Genomic DNA, 20,478 nt, shown 5'->3' with positions numbered 1-20,478 from the left:
TAGCTGCCATGAAGTTATCTTTAACATTACTATCACACTTCGTAGTGAATTGAAGCTTATTTATTAGACTAAAGAAGTACATCTTAAGAAGTCAGCTAATATAATTAGAGATGTGTATGGAAAACCAGTCAGTGCACTGTATCACCTCTCTGCTCTACTTTGGCTGTAAGTTCCATTCAGCCAGCAGATTCTTGTTTCATTATGTTCTAGGACATTCTTCTAGTTCTTAAACTTCTCTACTTCCAGTTCTTTTTAATCTCCCCTCTTCTCACTGGAATGTTTGAGCGTTAATCCAAATTCCTACAACTTTTTGAGTACCATTTTGTGTTGCCTTTATCATCTTGAGTCTGTGTGAGGTTTGCTTTGAAACATCTCTCTTTGCTGAGTGGACTCATCCAGCTTACTGCTTGTGGGGCAAGAAGAGTTTTACCCAGTGTGACTATAAAATACTTGGTATCTTTGACTGGAAGTAGTTTGGCTGTTATGAATGAAATACTTGCTGCTAGCTCTGCCATGTAAGTTGTATTTTGTAACACGCCAGGCTTGAGGTTTATTTTCATAAACTTAAAAGCAATGAATCTAATCTTGACACAGGCTAGACATGATGGCGAACATTTAGAGATGATGGCATTTGGAGTACATGATCTATTAATATTTCCTGCTAGAGTGATGATACATTCTGAATTTAAGTTTTTTCCCCAGTAGCAGCAACTGTATTTCTTTATAGTATTTATCTGGGTATGACTACACTGAAATGTGCAGTAATACCAGGCTTGACTGAGTTGGTTAAAATGCCAGAGGCAATATTGCTCTAATACTGAATTCTTACTACCCTAATGTTTACTGTTGAAGTTCCAGCCTTCGCCTCTGTCATTTATTTAGGCTGTTTTTCCACTTAGAATTAAATTCTTAAATTGAAATTAGTTGTGCTGATATCAGCCTGAGTTGGCAAAAATACTGTTGTGTATCTGATAGTCTAAAAAACCTGTCGTCAGGTGGACACAATAAAAAAAGAGGTAACTGACCTGAGCCTTTCACAATATACCTGCTTCCTTACAACACTGCATCTTTTTTGTTTTAACCCTCTCCCTCATAAATTACATATATAGAATACAGGACTAGGAAACTATTCTCTTTTTAGCTATATAACATATATTAATACCTGGAAAAGGAAGACAGCTAAGATCCTGTGACCTACCCTGTTTCCCCAAAAATAAGACAGAGTCTTATACTAATTTTTGCTTCAGAAGATACGTTAGGGCTTATTTTCAGGGGATGTCTTATTTTGCCATGAACAACAATCTACATTTATTCTTGAACAACAAAATCACCATTTATTCAAATATAGTCATGTCATCACATTCTGGAACATCGTCATAACTCTCCAAACCCTGAATTCCATCATGAATTTCTTGCTTGTGACTCTATTTCGTTTAGAACCATTGGCCTCAATTTTTCATGTCTAGCAATAGCGCTTTCCTTGAATGAGCACCTCTTGTCCATGTCTCCTGCTCATAGCGCATCGGCAACACAACTGTCAGTTGTCTGTCAGGTGTCTGCTTTTCTTGGTGAAAGGTCTATCTGTCCTGCTGCATTCTATTGCCAATTAATTTTACATTTTTACATGTATAGCTGCCTGGACACTACTTAAATTGACTTTTAAAATGCCCTGTAACTAGGGCTTGTTTTTGGAGTAGGGCTTATATTTCAAGCATCCTTAAAAATCCTGAAAAATCATGCTAGGGCTTATTTTTGGGGTAGGTCTTATATTTGGGGAAACAGGGTACCAGCTCTCCAAAGATCATATGTGCACTAGGAGTGGTATTGCTGGACAACATTTCCCTCTGGACAAAGTCCTGAATTATCCTGCTCAGATCTTGCGGTTGGAATGAGATGACCTGTGTGGTCCCCTTACTTGTTCTGACTGGCTAATAAAACAGTTTCTATTCCATCATTTGAGAGTGTGATAAGTGTGGACTCAATTCTCCAAACTGATGCTTTTGAGCGTGACTTGAGCATGTTTTCTTGAGGATTTCAGCAATAATAATTACTGACGTTTCTTCCCGTAACATAAGGTTGCAGCACGATGTGCTCTGTCATCGGCCAAATGTCATTTCGGAGCTGCAGCAGGATTGAGGTTATGTGAAAGGCACAGGCATGGCAAATTAGCTCCATAATTTAGCATTGCTTTACCGAGATTAAGTCTAAATAAGCCCATAGGGTTTAATTTTGGACACTAGTCCTAAATAGTGTATTTGAACTAATATTTACAACTATTTATAGAGAGCAGCTAGTACGCAATAGAGCAAGGGCAAATCTGAACCAGATGAGCACGCTGTTTATGTAACTCTCTAACTCTTTATGTTATGAGGAGAAAAAGCAGCCAATGATTGCATTTTGTTATTGAAAGAAAGAAAAATATAAAAGAATTAATTATTCCTCTATATAGTTTCTATCAGCTTACTGGAGCTCTATGGAAGTCATAGGTTGATGCTTAATACACTTATACTAAGGATTGTTTACACTGGCCATGATAAATACCTGAATTTATACTGAAGAACACACTGATAATTTATTGGACCTTTACTTACTCCCCTTAGCTTGTATGAAGTTTACTCTTGTATCAACAGTAAGGACAGTGATTGTATGGGCTTTTTCCTTCTGTGTCCTTCAGTGTGTCTTAAGATTAACTGTCTGCTCTGATAGATTTGGGGTAAAGGCTTCAAAGTCAGCAAGATTTTCCTAAAAGGAAAGAGACTCATCTACTGAGTCCACTCTTTGCTTTTTTATTTGCTTCCTAACATAATTAAGATGCAAACAAAGAAATTGCTAATGGGCATGGAAAAACAGGGTACGTTCTGTCCTTAAACTGTAGAAAAAACTGGCTTTATTCTCTGTAATAGGGATGTGACTTAGTTGTACTGGTTTTTTTGGTGATTTTATGTTCATGCTACTTTCCAATAGGGTCTTTTTCTTGTTTTATCTTTGAGTAGATGCCTAGTATAATTCGCAAAGTTACTTTATTTTTTTCTTATCCTGTGCATTACACTTTTTCTCTAAGCCAACTGCAAGCTCGGAAGCCTCAGCCTGCCTTCCCAAACATGACTCAAACCCAAATACAACATAGTATTTTCTTTTAGGGTAAGGGGCACTTTAATGCCCAACTTCTGGTTGTGTTCAGCAGCTTGTGCTGGTATGGTTGGGTCTTTTCTGCACTAATAAATGAAACTAAAGCAAAGTCCCCATTTGAGCCTTGGTGAAATTAGTGTCTTGTTAGAGGCCAATCACCTCAAAATAGTGCAAAATATACTTTTTACAGGCTAAGCCCCCAAACTAAGAATTTCTGATTTGACTCATGTATGTGATAGTTTTAAGTGTAGTATAACTGTGTCTCTTCTTAATGTTGCCAGGGATGAGGGGAGACTCGTACTTGTTTGGAATGCGAGGCCTTGGTCACTATGGCTGCATCCCGGAGGACGAAGGACAGTTCTTACTCTACTCTATCAATGGAGACGATGATTTGAAGAGGTGTTTTGCAGAGGAAGATTTTCATGAAATAATTGACTTCAACGACCTCCCAAATTCTCTTTTTGCTTGTAATGTTCACCAGTCTGTGTTTGAAGATGAGGACAGTAAGGTACAGTGTCAGTTTCCATATTTTCAATGTAAGAGAAACATATTCCTTATATCTGTGTTTATTGCATTTTCAATTGAACAGATATTGCACAAAGAAACTGGATCCCAAATATGAGTTCCAAGGTGGCAACAATGCTCTGCCATGATGTTTATTTCAAGAGCTTAAAAGCCTTTTTGTCAACTACAGTGCACAAAAATGTGGGTACATGTCTTTATAGCAACCATAGTTGCAGTCATAATGGAGGTGGCAAAGTTTAATGTGTGAAAGTTTCTTCTGCTTAGTGATCATATATCACTGTGCTGAGAGGCTGCCTTTTCTTATATTTTTCTCAAATGTTCTAAGTTACCTGAAGTTTTATCTGGAAAATCTGATATGAATGATAGTGACAACAAAGACAAGAGGAACTGCGTGAGAATAACTTTAACTCTGCAATTAGTCTAAAACTGGCTACCATAAAAAGAAAAAAAACAACTTTTGCAGGAAATTGAGTTCCTGTTTCTTAGCAGAGTATTCTTCCTGATGGAGATGTCGGGAATACAAAACTGGTAGTTTGGTCCTTTATTTTCTGATAAAATTAGTCTAGGTTAATTGATACAGACACACCTGAGACTACTTGAGTGTGTTGTCCAGAATTTTCTATTCAGAAACAAGCTGGCAGTAGTAAAGTAAATTTTGGCTGGAACTGGCTGATGAGGTATCCAGATAATACTACAGATCAGATTCAGTGGGACCAAAGCTGGCCAGGTTGGACAAAGGGTCTTTAGTGGGGAAATTACCAGATGAAAGGAAAATAAAACAAGACTTCTACGGATACGGCCTTCTTGTTAAAGGTACTGAAGGTGGTATATACTGAGGCTTCACTAGTGAAATTCTTTGGGTTTAATTTCTTAGACATCTTTGTCTTCCATAATGATGTTTGAGTAATACAGATTGAAAGAAAATAAAAGTTCATACCACAGCACTAGACAACGATCATATTTATATATAAATAAAAAAGCCCTCTAAATTGCAATCTTGGAAAACAATGCACCATTTAATCGTGTCTAAGTCCTTTGGCTAATAGGCGTCTTGCATTTATGTTGTGCCATTTTGTGGAATTTTATAACCATCTGGTAATGAACTTTGCTCAAGTTGAAGGTCTAAAAGTCCAGTTTTAAAGGAAGAAAACAGAAGCCTCTCTAGAATTAGGGAATCTCTTCATCCTGCAGAGGTTCTATCGCTGCTTGCTCCTGAGCTTTCTCTTCTGGAAGCTGTATTCTAGTGCTCAGCTGATGGCTTGGTTAGAAAGCGGAATGAGTGATTATGTTGTTATGTGGGATCACAATCCCCAAAGACTTGCAGGACTTCAGGATACTTCTTAAGAACTGCAGCTGGGTTGTGGAGGTGGATTTTCTGTTCCATGTGCGTGTCTGTAAACTGTCAATGACATGGGTTGAACAGCTTTGTTTGCAGGTAAGTAGTTACTCCTCTAAGTCTATATTTATCTAGATGAGATTACCTTCAGATTTCTCATTAAATCCAAGGACCTGGGGAGCTGATTATGATTTTTATTATTCCTGTAGAACATGTACTTGTGTTCCCAGTTGATTAATACCCATAATCCTTTCTATTATTATCCCGCAGCAACAGTTAATAGCATACCTGAATTCAGTATAAAATATTGTCAAGATACTAAGCTTAAGTTTAAAGTTTCACACAATCACAAATACTGGTAACAATCGTATATGTAGTGGTACTGTAAACAAGTTACAAGTTAGTAAAGACAGACAAACTGTATCAGGCCAGCCTTGAGTTTTCTGGCTGGCACCCTGAGATGTCAACGTAGACAGTGAATCTGAAGGGTTATGGGCCCTGGGACCCGAGGCTTAAAGAAAGCTGCTCAGGAGTGGCTGCCTGATCTTAAACACTGGCAGAAGAAAAGGAGAATGTCATAGAATAGTTTGGGTTGGAAGGGACCTTCAAAGCTTATGCAGTCCAACCCCTGCTGTGAGCAGGGACATCTTCACCCAGCTCAGGTTGCTCAGAGCCCCGTCCAGCCTGGCCTGGGATGTCTCCAGGGATGGGGCATCCACCACCTCTCTGGCCAACCTGGGCCAGTGTTTCACCACCCTCACTGTAAAAAAAAATTCTGTATGTCTAACCTGAATCTCCCTGCTTCTAGTTTAAAACAATCACCCCTTGTTTTGTTGCAACATGCCCTTCTAACAAATCTGTCCCCATCTTCCTTATCAGCCCCTTTTAAGCACTGAAAGGCCTCAATAAGGTCTCCCCAGAGCCTTCCCTTCTCCAGGCTGAACAACCCCAACTCCCTCAGCCTGTCCTCCCAGCAGAGCTGTTCCAGCCTTGGATCATTTCTGTGGCTCCTCTGGCCCCTCTCCAACAGGTCCATGTCTGTCCTGTGCTGAGGACCCCAGAGCTGGATGCAGAACTGCAGGGGGGTCTCACCAGAGACTATAGCCCCAAATACTAATACAGATTAGTGCTATCTACACACATCTCATTTTGCTATGGTAACAGAGCATCTGGTCAAAAAATATTTGGCTACCTTTCAGAGCCGTGTTCTTGGGAAGAAATCTCTACTTATATCGGGAGAATGCCCTGGATAGCTGGAGTCAATAATACGGGTATTTAAGGATTTGCACAGGATGGCTTAGCAGCCTTGGTGCACTAACAGCTTGCTACAGCTGCAGGGAGGTAGTTTTGCTTATCTCGACTCCTATCATGGACAGCTTGCTCCTTCATATGGAAAATAATGGAATTGTGTCTTCCTTACAATGTGACTAGAAAATACTGAGCTATTTAGTTCTTAAGGAAGAACAAAGGCTTGGAGAAGTAGATTATCAAACAGGCCTGTTGCAAATCCAGAGTCACATTCAGCTATGTCCCCATCACTGTCCTGTGTTCTGATTTGTTTGTTGTGGCATACAACCTGTTAATGATAAGGGCAGATTTTTTTTTTTTTTTTCCTCCTGGTGTATAACACTGTCTTGGTTGAATCATGGAAGACATATTGTAAAGAAACTAAGAATGGAATTACTCCTAAGCCCTGGGATTTTCCACATCTCTTGGGAAAAGTGATGGCACTACTTATGCAAGCAAGAGATGGCAAAATTGAGACTGTTATTTTTGGCTGATAGTGTGACTGAATGGAAGGTGCTGCTCCTTTTATCTTTCCTGATAAAGTAATTGCGGTGATGAGCCAAAGGGCATGACTCTGATTACTCCAATGGTGGATATGTGTGTCTTTTAACAGTTAATTGCTACACGTAGCCCTCAGGCTTTCCGGATAGTAACCCTTTTGTTGTGGTTTTGTTATGCATATATCACTGTTTTCTAAAACCATCCTTTCTATAACATCACTGTGTAATTTCCTTCAGGCTGAAACTGGTAGGCACACTGTCAAAGTGAAGCATTTTTGTCTCTTAAGATGTTTCCTTCAGATGCTGTAATGCCTCAGGAGATGCTTCCACAAAACTGTCACTATTAGAGTATGCTTATGTGAGGGAAGGATGTGTTTCCTCAAGCTGTTTCCAGGCTGTATGCTCTTTTTCCACTATTTTGGTTCAAATTGGAAGGAGCGCCTATTAAACTTGATTAGTTATATTTCAGATTAAAATGCTCAGAAACTAATCAATCATTCTTTGTTATGGTGGAGCTGCCTGGGAAATTATAGCCAAAGTCCATTAAGTGCTTTTTCTTGCCAATATAATTCAAACCAGTAGAGGATATTATTATTATTTCTGCTCATGGATTTCAAGAGGATGGACCAGACTCTGTTCAGTGGTGCCCAACGACAGGGTGAGGGGCAACGGGCACAGACTGAGGCACAGGAGGTTCTGTCTCCGTGAGGAGAAACTTCTTTCCTTTGAGATGCCAGAGCCCTGGACCAGGCTGCCCAGAGAGGTTGTGGAGTCTCCTTCTCTGGAGACATTCAAACCCACCTGGACACATTCCTGTGTGATCTGCTCTGGTGAACCTGCTTTAGCAGGTGGGTTGGACTGGATGATCTCCAGAGGTCCCTTCCAACCCCAGCCACTCTGTGATTCATGCAGAAAATGTGGTGACCCAACTTCTGTCCAGTTCTGGACTTCCCAGTACAAGGAAGACATGGACATACTGGAGAGAGTCCAGTGAAGGGACGCTGTGATGATGAAGGGGCTGGAGCATCTCCTGCAAAGAAAGACTGAGAGAGCTGGGACTGCTCAGACTGGAGTAGAGGAGGTTCAGGGGAGATCTTACCGATGTGTGCACCCACCTGAAGTGAGGGTGCAAAAGGGACAGAACCAGGCTCTGCTCAGTGGTGCCCAGTGGCAGGACCAGAGGCCATGGACACAAACTGAAACACAGGAGGTTCCCTCTGAACATCAGGACACACTTTTTCTACTGTGAGAGTGACTGAGCACTGGCACACGTTGCCCAGGGAGGTGGTGGAATCTCCATCCTTGGAGATATTCAACAGCTATCTGGACATATACTTGGACAACCAGCTCTAGGTGGTCCTGCTTCAACAGGGGGGTTGGACAAGGTGACCTCCAGAGGTCCCTACCAACCTCAACAGGTCTGTGATTCTGTGGACATATGTTGAAGTGTGTCCTAATTCTTCTGGTGAAGAGGGTGTGAATGCAAGGCTGGGGAATGGAAGTGATTAAAAATGCATTTCCTGAACCTTGAGCTTCATGGAGGTGAGGTAGAGAAGAGAGGAGAAAAGAAGTCAAAATAACAAGTCAATGGAAAAGATAATCTTGCTTTAATGGAAGGACATTTTTATGAGAACAGTTACTGTTTCTGTGAGGGATTCTTTCATGTTACAACTTTATTTACATATATTGGATGGCTACTTTCTTTTACTACAGAAGCCTATGCTAGACTTCCTTTGACTTTTTTTAATATGTGTTATTGAGCTCAGAACTTGAAAAGACTTAAAGCTGCCTCAAGCTAGTGCTGGAATATTTGTCCAAGGATGATGCTTTAAGTGAACTCTGTAGCCTTACTTGGAAAGGCTTTTTTCCTTTGTACTTGCATTCAGCTTTGTCAACAAAGCACATCTTCATGCTGCTATTTTTATTTTTAAGGTGCGGTAAAAGACACTGGACTGTTCAGTGCTCTGCTGTGTTGTCTTTAACTTTTATACGTTAATTCTGGGATTGAAGCTTCCTAGGGATGCTTTGACTCTGAAGCATATAATTGAAACGTGTCTGTTCTCTGCTCCTGTTAAACAAAGTGGAGCCGCTGTGTCTGCTGCCGTGTATGAAATGTTTCTTTGATTCCCTTTTCCTACAGGCTAATTCAAGAAGACGCTGTAGGAGGCAGGCGTTGTTTCTGCAGGGGAAGATCTGTTCCTTTTTTTCCTTTATTTTTAAAAATCTAGATTGTGAAGTCAGAACCTCTTTGGTCATGTTACATCACTGAAGCCTCCAGGTGTTGAGTCATCATTATATTTGGAGAGTGGCACACTTTTTTTTTTTTAGTCTAATATTAGTATTCAAGCCTGGACTCAGTGGAAGGTCACCCTAGCAAAGATGAAGTCACCCTTCCAAGGCTGGAAAGGAATGCAAGCTTCATTCTGCCTTCCTGATACACTTGCTGTTGCTTTGTTTTACTTTCAGTTTTTCTACCTTTTAAGGTTGTCGTCCGTCGATACGATAACATTATCAGAAACTGCCACTTGAAGCAGACCGGGCCTTGTGCTGTGGGATCTCTGCCTGCTTTGGTTTTTTTCGGTTTTATAAATGGGATGAAAGTTATTCCCTGTCACTCTGTTAAAAAAAAAAAAAAAAAAATTGAGGTGTGTTTCTTTACTACACACTGTGTATACATCTAATAAAATAAAAATACAGAGAGCTTGCAAAGAGAAGCTGCAGGATCAGCGTCCTCCAGAACTTCATGAATCAAATCTGCCCTCTGGGAATCCCATCTTGGGCTCTTCCCTGGGTGGTGATTTAGACAGCTAAGAACTATTTTTTTTTTTCTGTGATCATGTAAGCACCAAAGTATACAATAACTACAGGAGGCTGTTCTTGATCTGAGAAATATGCAGTCTAAAAAATTTTTCTGTGGCATTTATTCTGTAACTAATTTCAAATACTTTCCTGATAGACCATATCAGTGCAATACAGTATTTCAGCTGAAAACACCTATGAACTTTCACACCCTGCCTCTGAGGTCCCATCTGACTGCTGGGGTGATAATCCCAACTTTTTCAGCCCCATTAAGTCTTTGCAACCTAAAAGAGCTGTTGATATTTGGCATTCATAAACCTGCCTTTGTTTACTTCCTATATTGAGGAGCTCAGATAACAAAAATAGTAGCTTCATGAATTGCCCTAAAGCTTTTGAGTGTCTGGAACTCACTAGGACTAAACCCACAGTAACATTAAAGGTGCTGAGATTTTACTGGAGAAAATCCAGTAGCCAAGTGAACCTTCATTGATATTTTGGATCTATTGAATGTTCATTCTAGTTTGGGAGAAGAAAATGAATTAATTTTGACTGGTGCGGTTTGCATATTCAGAATCTTAGTGCATATTTATGGCATTATTTTAGGTTGGTCTTGTTGCTGTTAACAAGACAAATTCCATTTACGTACAAATATAGGGTCTGACACTAATTTCCTCTGAGGTGATCTGCAGAATTTCTAATGGAACTGGAAGAAGTCATCGGTCTAATCTGATTTAGGCATTCAGTCTGTCTTCTCTCTTAGGCAGTTCTGGCTGTTACTGAAAGTCTTCAGCATTTCTACCTTCTTTCTGGAAAAATTCATAAGCTTTATGACAGCCCTTGAAGAAACACTAACGGCATACTGAGATTGTGTGCTTGTAACAGTTTGGTCAAGTTGAATTTATGCATATACCCACTTCATCCCCTGTAAGTAGAAGGTGTGCTGGGCCACCGTTATCCTGTTGGCATCAGGAATTACCGAGCTCCAAATATTCCTCAGTTCAATCAGTATTTAATTTCAACTCTGAAAATGAGTTGTGTTGTGTGGTTTTTGGTTTGGGTTTTTTTCGTGTGTTTCTTTTTGTTTAACCCAAAACAAACAAAAATCCACCACCCCAAAATCACAAGCAAGCAAATCCCAACCAAACAAAAACCCCACCCAACCAAACAAAACCAAAAGCCAAACAAACAAAAACCCCACAAATATTTCTGGGCCTGAAATGCCACTGTCTGTAACGTGGACGCTGTCTAATAAATTTATACAGTACTTGGGTTTATTTTCCCATCCATGTGCGAGGTGCTTGGTAGCACAAATGCCCTTGTTTTGATGGGAGAACGTGCCTGGCAAAAGACCAGCTGGGTTAAAGGCTGCCCTGCATTCGTTGCAGCTGAAATTTGGAGTAAGTGCTTCAAATCGTCTAACCATACTGGCTGTTTGTAAATTACAAAAATAAACTGATTAATGTTCTTTCCAGAACACACGAGACAGCAGTTACTGTCTGCTTTTTAAATTTGGAAATGTACTTTTCTCCTTAAGAGCAACTGTGGAAAAATTCTTCTAGTATTGGCTTTCTGTGGTAGTGTTCTACTCTGGAGTCTAGAGGGAACGTGTTATCTCATGAAACTGGGCTGGGTGGGAAATCTTTCCTGGGAAAGGACCATTCAGAGTAAGTATTTCAAGTTTTTTTTGGTGCAGGAATAACATTTTCTTATCAGTTCTGCTGAAACGTACAGAGTTTTGAAGAATGAGACATTTTAACGAAAGTGTTGGTAAATCCGTGCCAAGGTTTTTGAGGACGTTCCGTTGTGGGATGAGAAAACAGGCTCTGGGAGCCAGAGGGAATTGCAAGGTTTTATCTGTAAGTCCGTAAAGAATCATTGTATTAATTACTCCTTTCTATAGCACAATGGACACTGTAGGATAAACTGTGTGTGGGTTTGATTAAAATATCCCTAAGCACGGTACAAATTGAGATTCTGCTTTGCAGTTGTCCGTCTCCTGTAATAGATTGAACTAAATCGCTGGACTCAAATGTCTTTTGATCTCTGAGGGAGTCGAGATGTGGCCTGGAACACTGAACCTGCTGCCCCTTTCCTTTGGACTTGCGACTAGGCTTAGCTGAGACGCCGAGTTCAACCAAGGATTTCTGCTGACAGAGGAGTTTTGTTGATGTGTGTTTTTCCTTCTGATTATCCTGCTTGAAAATATTTGAGAGCTTGACTGTGTGTATGTGGAATACTGAGCCTCTTTTTTTCCAGGATGATAGTAGGATATGTTGCTTTCTGGGATGATAAGCAAGAGAACCCAGCAATCTTATGCCATTTCCTATTTACCAAATTTGAGAGGGTTGGTTTTATTATAACTTGTGATACTCGCTGTTTTTGATCAGCGTTACTCCTGGGTGTGCTGGTTTGTTTTCTCTCTCGTCTGGCAATCTAAGGTATAGCATGTTTTTGTAAAGCAATGTAAAGCCAAGAAGATAGACACCAGGTCACACTTGGAATAAACCACAGCAGTGATTTCTACAGGAACTTCCTTGCATTGAATTGAAACTTTAATGTTTGCACAGTGTGTGTTAAAGCAAGAAGTCAACCCTCTCAGTATCTGCTGACAGAAGCAAGAGCTATATCTTTCAAAGGGAAAAGCTGCCTTTATGCCATTTGTAGAAAAGTCTTTGGTTTGTTCCACTAAATAGTTCTTGTCAGCTAATATCTGCTAATAATCAAACACAGTTTTGCCTTCCTCCCTCCAACAAACTGTCATTTTGAAGTCAACAAAGATACTGTTTTTCTAGCTGATAGTAATCAAAAAGTGCAGTAAAGCCATTCTAATGTGGTTAGGGCAGCAGCTGTTCCTTATTTTAATACCATCACAGGTCCTAATCCATCCACAAGTTCTGATATCTGTTTTCTGGCCCAAGGAAAAGGCTTCTAAATGAAGGTCAGCCTTCATTACCAATCCATAAAGACATTGTGTTTACAGAAGCTACTTTCTGGCTTAATCACATTGAAAACAGTAAATTTACAACTCTAATTACCTGTTATGTAAAGGAATTTCTTGGATGTTTCATACAAAATATATTTTAAGAACACTGCACAAGAGTTTAATGTAATTAATAAATAAAGTAATGCTTGATAGAGGTAGGAAAAAAGCTAATGCTTGAAAAATAATGTATTTTTAGAAAACAAGGGATATGGGAAAGTGATTTGAGGTAATACAGAGTGAAGGAGAGAGAGAGAGAGAGAGACAGCAGCTTTAAGTTTGTGGCTTTGCTTAAGACAAATTCTGCAGCAGATTTGAGCACGAAGGTGGGAGATCATATTCGGAGTTGAATCGAGGTGAAATGAATTAGCAGTTACTTCTGTGCGTTTGAAAACAGTTTTTCTTCTGTGCCAGATAAATTCGTGCTTTGCAATTGGTGGAAGTTTTGGTATTTGCTGCGGTAATGCAAAGGTTTCTCCATGGCTGTGTTCTCAGATCAATCCTGATAAATGAAACCATTCTGTCAGCGGAGGAGTTTGCTCAAATTCTTAGTTTACTGTGTAGTACAAGCGCATGGTTTTAAAAATAATGTACCTCGTACTTTTTTACTGTCTTGCTTTATAGTGATTACTTTTAAGCGAAGGTTCTTTTGCTGTAATTTGATTGCATTTTATGGATACTTTACCCTGCTTAAATTACGTGATTTTGTACTGGGCTTTGAAACTTAATACATAAGCAGGGGCATTGCAGATATAGTAGATGTAATGCGTATGTCTCAGAGGAGTAAGAGAAACTTTTTCCGTGTTTTAGAGACTAATGAGCAGGAAGTTAAGATGACAGTAGGATGGGAAAAAGAAATTATAGTATGGCAAGAGAGTAATGAAGACACTTATTACACTGCAGCAAGGTGGATTCAGGTCAGTACCTGTTGTCTTTAACTGGGTTTGCAGTTAGTCTGAAAAGCATAAAGGCATTGTAAGACTGTGGCATGCAATCATTTAGAAATTTTCCATTTAATGTTAGCGGAACTAGTGTTGGGGAGAAATCCGATGGTTTCATCTTCATGTTGCCAGTGTGTGGTGGGCTCACCAGGTAAGAACAAAACTGGAAACTTCAGAAGATGCTGAAGAAATGAGGTACCAGCCCCTGACTGAGTGGGAGTTGGCCCTGGATTTAAGGCCTCAAAACCAGACTGATGTGCACCACAGGCCTGACTTCTAAAAGCCACGATAAAATCAAGCGACTTGTGTCTCTTCTGTTTTTATTCTTTGTAACTCTTCTGAATGCTGACTTTATCTATTTCTCAAGGCAGTTCTTGTTGAAAGAAAATACAGTCACAGGCTGAAATACCACCGGTGATGGGAATGGGTATTTCACATGGCTGAGACTGTGTTGCATCAAGCCGCAGTGCTCTCTAGATCAGCCTCCTGCCAGTTTGGAAACTAGAGTTATTTTTATTTGGTTTTCCCTGGGTTCCTGGGCCAGGTACAGACTGAGAGCACTGACACAGCACAGGTCTCGATCCAGAGGCTGGCTCCTATGTTGTCCGAAACATTAAATATATATATATTATATATGTGCACATTATATATGTTAAATAATATGTTAGCAAAGTTTACTGTCTTTTGACACTGGTTGCTTTCACTTTCTTGCCTTTGCAAAGCTTTTGGGTGGGCTCTCCCCAAAATCTGTGTTTAACAAGCAAAGAAAAAAATTCGGTTTATATAGTGACTTGTGCTTACTTGAATAACTTCTAGAGCCATTCTGTTCTCTGCTGGTGGTCGTGTTCCTCTGAATGAACATGTGTGGCTGCTTCTCACCATCTGACTTCAAGGTTTTGCTCCTGGACAGTTCCAAATTCTTTTTCAAGTCTGCTGCTGTCAACAGGAACTGCAGAAATAAATCACAGGATGGTGTTACGCCGTCCTTCCTTCCTGTGTCTGTCCGTAAATCCCCTTACCTTCTGTATCTGTAACTGCAAATCTTCCCCGTTACTATGAGCAGTTAGTTTCAGGTGTTTGGGTTTTTTTTTAAACATGGTGTCCATTATATCTCTGTAATACAGCACTTCTGATATTAGCATTCTAATTGCTTCTGTTTGTCTCGCAGTTAGAGGGAGAAACACATAGCGCAATTTCTTAGGGAGATAATCTGTCTTCCTTTTTTATATTCCAGTTTCAAATGATTTACATAATAAAGCTTATACATTTTAATAAGCATTTCCCAAATAAATAGCTTTATTCATTACTGATTGTCTTAATCACCCTCATAGTTTTAAAACTGAGGTTTTTCTGACTCCCTGCTGTTTCCTGACCTACATGTAGCAGATGCAGTGTGTCCTGTGTATGTATTTAAATCTTGAGAAATTTTTGTGGTGGTAACTGTCACTTGCTGAAGCATATAGTTCAGATTATCTATTCAAAACCCTACTGCACTGTAGTTTTTCTGATCTAAACTATATAATCAGGTTGATATTATGTAGTGATAGTTTGGCTGAGCTATTTTAAATGGTTTTCACGATATATCTGCATTTCTTGTATTTACTTCAGGTCTAAGAACTAAATCATTATCTGGTATTTGTAAGTCTTAAACCAGAAAGAGATGGATGTATGCCTGACCAATAAATCTACTGATTAATATACAAAATAAGATGAGATTTCTCTGAAATTTGTGTCTTCTATTCCCAGTATAATCCTGTATTTTTCTAGGCCGTTCTTTCTTCCCCTCCGTTAGTAAGTCTTGCACAGATCTGCACTTTGAAGGAGAATTATTCCAATGTAAAACCAGACCACCAGCTACTTTCTGGTAGTATATCTGAAGTGGGGGGGTGGACTCTGAACGCAAACATCAATGAACATTGGATTCTCAGAAAATTCTTCATAAGCTGAAAGTCACGAGGACAGTGACTTTTAGGATTTTGTGTGTTTTATACATACTGCAAATATGTGGTATGTGGCTTCTGGATAGACTGATCTTGAAATATTTGGTACCTACCTTGCTTTTTCTTCTACTTTTGCATTAGCAGTTAATGCCCTCCCTGCCTTACTTTGTTTTTAAAGGACCTTCAGCTTTCCTTTATCCTTGTTCTTGTAGCACATGGATGGCTATTAACCTCAGACCTATAAAACATGGGTTGTGTCAGTATTCTGCGATATGTATTTTTAGGAAAACTTTAGATTCTCGTGAATGCCATCTGTGTTTTTGAGCTTTATGGTACAGCTGAATCGCCATCTGTATGTGGTGTTTTGTTTTTCTTTTTTCCTAAGGTCATATCTGAGGTGTGTGTAGGGTGAGGCAAAGGAGGGTATTTGAGATTCACATGCGGATACATCACTTCTGAAAACAGGGTAAAAACAGCAGTATTGTGGAATTTGAGATTAAAATTATGAAAGTGAAACACGCTGTTCCACTTTCTGATCTCTCCTTGCACCTAATAATGATGTACCTTGATAGTGAAGATAAATCCCCCTTGGACTATGTATGCTGTAGGAAAGAAAATCCTGGCTGGTGCAAACAAACCCACACTCGCTGTGGATAATCATCTGCTGTTTGTGAGCAAAAGGACATCAGAATATGTGTGCTCTGGTTGTATCGAGTGCCTTGGGTGCCATCTGCTGACTCCTTCGTGTACCACGTAGTAATAGCTCTTCAGCTGCAGGAACAAAGACCACGGATGTTAAGGAATGTAGTTTTACATACCCTGCCGCTCGAATATTAAATACAAAATAGAATTTGCAATCCTTGCTGGTTTTGTGCAATATGAACAATAGTGTTCACCCTTAATGTACTTGAGTTTCATTTCAGCCCTGCAAAATAGTTTTACAGAGTAATTACCGCTACTATCAGTGTTCTTTTGCAGTGTTTTTGCTTATGGTGAACCTAGATCTTAATTTTTGCAGTGCATTGTGGCTCATGGTCTGAACTCAGCTTCTAGCCGTGCACTTTTTTATATTTTCAACTTTTTTTGCATTTCTGAACCTTTCTCATCCCATTTGTTATACTCTGTATATGGTATCCTGCAAATACCTAGGAATTGAGACTGAAATTTTCTATTGTGCTTGCTTGCAAACCTGGTAAAATAGATTCTGTTGTCTTTAGCAAACATACCAGCAGTGCTACCAAGTAAGGTGATATAAGTATTTGGCTATACCTGATTTAGTAACAAATCTGAGAGAAGAGGCAAACTGGAGGACTACAGTTTATCTAGACACCCAGAGTAGTTTATAGCCTATTTACTAAATTGATTTTAAAGGGAAACTTTTGTCTTGCTTGTCATCGTTTTCTTCAAAACCTAAATTGATGTATTGCTTTGGATCACTCAGCTGAATGCCGATGAGTATCTACTGAGAAGAAATTCAATGCTAATAAGCCTGAAAGTGTAATATCTAATGCTGTAGTCCTAGCCTGTGTTCCTGCTGTAAATCAAATAGTGTTCTGGCAAGGGTTCCAGCATGATAATGTGAGAGATGTTTTCAACTGAATTGTTAAAATGGTTCATGACACACTTTTGGCTGAGGACAAGTACTGTTTTTCCTAACAACTTCCAGACATAGTGGGGGAGTCTGCACGGTCCCAGGGATCATTTCCAGTAGCCATTTCAGAACAGCTTCCTTGAAATAATTTAATTATCCCTTAATAACATAAATGTGTCCAGCATATAGAAGTTTGTGTCAGGGCCCCAAGTGCACCAACACGTTGCAATTACTGTGACCAGCCTCACCTTCTGCTTTTGGTCCAGGAGCTCCATTTAAGCTCAGGATGGGGCCTTCATCCTTGGCCTGAATAATTCTATGGATCTACCTGTCCAAGTCCTGTCCTTGGACCAACATTGTAGCCTTGGACAGATGTTGCAGCTTTTCTAGTTTTGGCTTTTTCTCCTACTGACTCCCTTGGCTAGACCTGGACCTGTTTCCATCGCTTTCTGTGGCCAGGACTGTCGATGGGTGCTGTGATCAGCACCCAGCTCAGCCCCTACCCTGTTTGGATGCTGCCAGACAGGCCCTGGCCAGTAGGACCAGGGCAGTGATTGTCCCACTGTACTGGGCACTGGTGAGGCCACATCTCAAATCCTGGAGTCAGTTTTGGAACCCTTTGGACAACAAAGCCCTTGAGGTGCTGGAGTGAGTTCAGAGAAGGGAACGGAGCAGGTGAAGGGGCTGGAGCACAAGTGTGATGAGGAGCAGTTAAGGGACCTGAGGCTGTTCAGCCTGGAGAAAAGGAGGCTGAGGGGAGACCTTATCGCTGTCTACAACTACCTGAAAGGAGGTTGTAGCATGGAGGGTATCGGTCTCTTCTCCCAAATAACAAAACAAGAGGAAATGGCCTCGAGTTGCACCAGAGAAGGTTCAGATTGGATATTGAGAACAATTTCTTCCCCGAAAGGGTTGTCGGGCATTAGAACAGGCTGCCCAGGGAAGTGGTGGAGTCACCATCCCTAGAAGGGTTTAAAAGATGCAGAGATGAGGTTCTCAGGGACATGGTTTAGTGCTGGAGTTAGGTTATGGTTGGACTGGATGATCTTAAGGGTCTCCTCCAACCAAAATGATTCTATGGTCTGTGAGGACACTGTCTGCACTGTGGTCACCCTCAGCTTCCAGCTGAACCTTTCATGGAGCAGCTTTGCTCTTGGAACTCCCTGACAGTTGGCCTCAGGACTCAGGGATGGGCTTCTGTATTGCTTCTGTCATGTAGGAGTAGCTCTAGTGTCCTGATACCAGTTTAAGCCTGCTGGGTTAACTGGAGGTTTCTCACGTGACAGCTTGGGATCAGATGATTGAATGTACAGTCAGGGCTTACGCTAGTTACTCATGGAAGTATTGCATGTGAACTAGGGACAATAATTCTAGAAACATCTAGTGGGGAACAAAGAACGTATTTTAGAGAGTTATGAAAAATGAAAGGTTGGGTGCACCTTCTTTATGAGACCCTGGTTGTAAATCAAGGGGTGCTCCAGAGACTCTCAGTATAGCTGCAAGCAGAATGCGAAGGCAGATCCTGATGGAAAGTGGCGAGACTTCAATCTTGATGAACATCGATGCCAGAGATAATGTGCTGAGGGGTCTTTTTTAGTGTCTGAACCCACATATGACCAGCAGTGATGGGCTGAACTTGAAAGTGCAGATAAGTCAGGAATGGATATTGAGAGAAGTTTATAAACATTCTTCCTGTTACCTGATCTTCCAAACCGTAGTAGAAAATATAATACCTACAGAGGAGAATAATAGTTGAAAGCCTTGGAATGATACCATCAAGACTCCTGTATTTCCCACCCAGCTTTACTTGTATCTAGCAAAACACTTAAAATTCCACTTTTTTTTCCTTACTTTTAAGGACAAAAGCAAAACATCTTGAAGCCTTTAACCCAAAAATGGAGTCACAAAACCTTAATATAGAAGGTGTGAAGGTACGTGAAGGTGTGTGCTTGGGATACAAAGGTTCATTTTCCAGCTTTTTTGCTTCAAAGAACTTGAGGCTGGTTTTCCTGCTTTGACTTTGGTTCGAAGGATTAGTCTATCTTTAAAATTACATTTGTTTCTTCCATTGTTGAATTATAATGAAACTAGTATTTTTTTCCTGCAACAAATTTGTTCTTGATTACGTGAGGTTTTCTACAGAAACTCATTTTGACTGAACAAAAACCTATGGAGTTCTTATCCTGGGCTCGTTTTAAATACCTGAGATAGAAGCCTGCCTACTTTGTCTGAAAAAATTAGAGAAAATATCTGAAATGGGAATTCATACAGTTCTTTTACATTTGCTTTTTTCCTATAGCTATTTGCTTTCCTCTGGATCACAGTCTTCTTGAAGGTTATAAAATCAAAGGGCACTGCTGTATGTGTATTGTCTGTTATTTCATGATGCAAGTTTTAATTTTCAAATCACTTTAACTAGAACATACTTCTAGAAGGTAATCTATTTTTTTGAAAGCTTGTTTGTGTTATTGGTTTGCATGACCATGATGTGTTTGATGGGTACATGAAACTTGAATTACACAAAATTTCAGTTTATACAGTCACTCAAACTCTGAATTAAAACACTGCCAGCTTGTACGCTGCAGTTGAACTGAGGGCGAGTAGGAATTATCTGCAAGGTTTGAACAGAACATTTTGTGCGATTGAAGTGCTCTGCAGTGCTGGAACAGACTTCCAAAAACCAAGTATTGATACGAGCACCACAGGAAACCAATTGATTCTCAGTGCTTTACATTAATAAATTCCTTTTAACACTTAATAGGTTACATAGTTAAACTTTAAGTTAACAATTTTTCAGTGCTTAGAAGATTTTGTCCTTCTAACTCAAGATGAATGGCTAGTGGTTTGCAGCTAATTCCTTTTAAACAGATGGTTCAATGCCTGGAAAAAGAGACCTAGAATGTGTTGGAAGGGTTTAGAATCTGGCCCTGGGGAGTGAGGGTGGAAATCAGTGCATGAAAACTTGAATTGCAAAACCAGAGGCCTGAGGCACCAAAAAAAAATAAGGCAGTTGGAAAAAACACAAATCCTGTTCCTGGAGATTTAGTTTTACAGTCTTCATGTACTAAAAGTGTCACTAATGGGCATGTTATTTACAAAAGAAAGGTCAACCTTGCACCTCCCTTGAAACTGGAAGCTTAAAATTTATTTATTTCTTTTTGTTTTTCTCTCTTGCGCCGTGAACGCGGCTGCGCTGCTGTGTTTGAAGCAGTTTGTGTGCTGCTTAAATTCTGGACTTAGGTAAGCAGCAGATTCTGTGCAGCCTAAGGAAAACATAGTAACTGATTTTTGTGAGGGAAGCTCTACGCTTGGTAGTGTAAATGTCGGCTTTTATTTAAATTTTAGGATGTTTTCAGGCTTGGAATCTCTCTGAATAGACTCACCAGAAGGTGGGGATGCGGACCTTGTTAAAAGCTTGGAGAGGAAACGTCGGAGCTTTATCTTTACACT

General features: G+C 40.0%; 1 protein-coding gene across 3 annotated transcripts in view; it reads left to right on the top strand.

The window, feature by feature from the left end:
• The window catches only part of RCAN2 (regulator of calcineurin 2), a 94,908-nt gene that overhangs the window by 6,860 nt on the left and 67,570 nt on the right, over positions 1-20,478 (top strand). For 2 of the 3 annotated variants that reach the window (XM_065630774.1, XM_065630776.1), the window contains exon 2: positions 3,411-3,637. In XM_065630774.1, the coding sequence (XP_065486846.1) occupies positions 3,413-3,637 (225 nt within the window). In that variant the 5' untranslated portion in view covers positions 3,411-3,412. Of the gene's footprint in view, positions 1-3,400; positions 3,638-20,478 lie in introns of those variants that run through there. The other variant, XM_065630773.1, reaches the window with a different exon arrangement.

Source organism: Caloenas nicobarica, chromosome 3, assembly GCF_036013445.1.
Source record: "Caloenas nicobarica isolate bCalNic1 chromosome 3, bCalNic1.hap1, whole genome shotgun sequence".
Lineage (NCBI taxonomy): Eukaryota > Metazoa > Chordata > Aves > Columbiformes > Columbidae > Caloenas > Caloenas nicobarica.
This window is presented reverse-complemented; position numbering and strand designations above follow the sequence as displayed.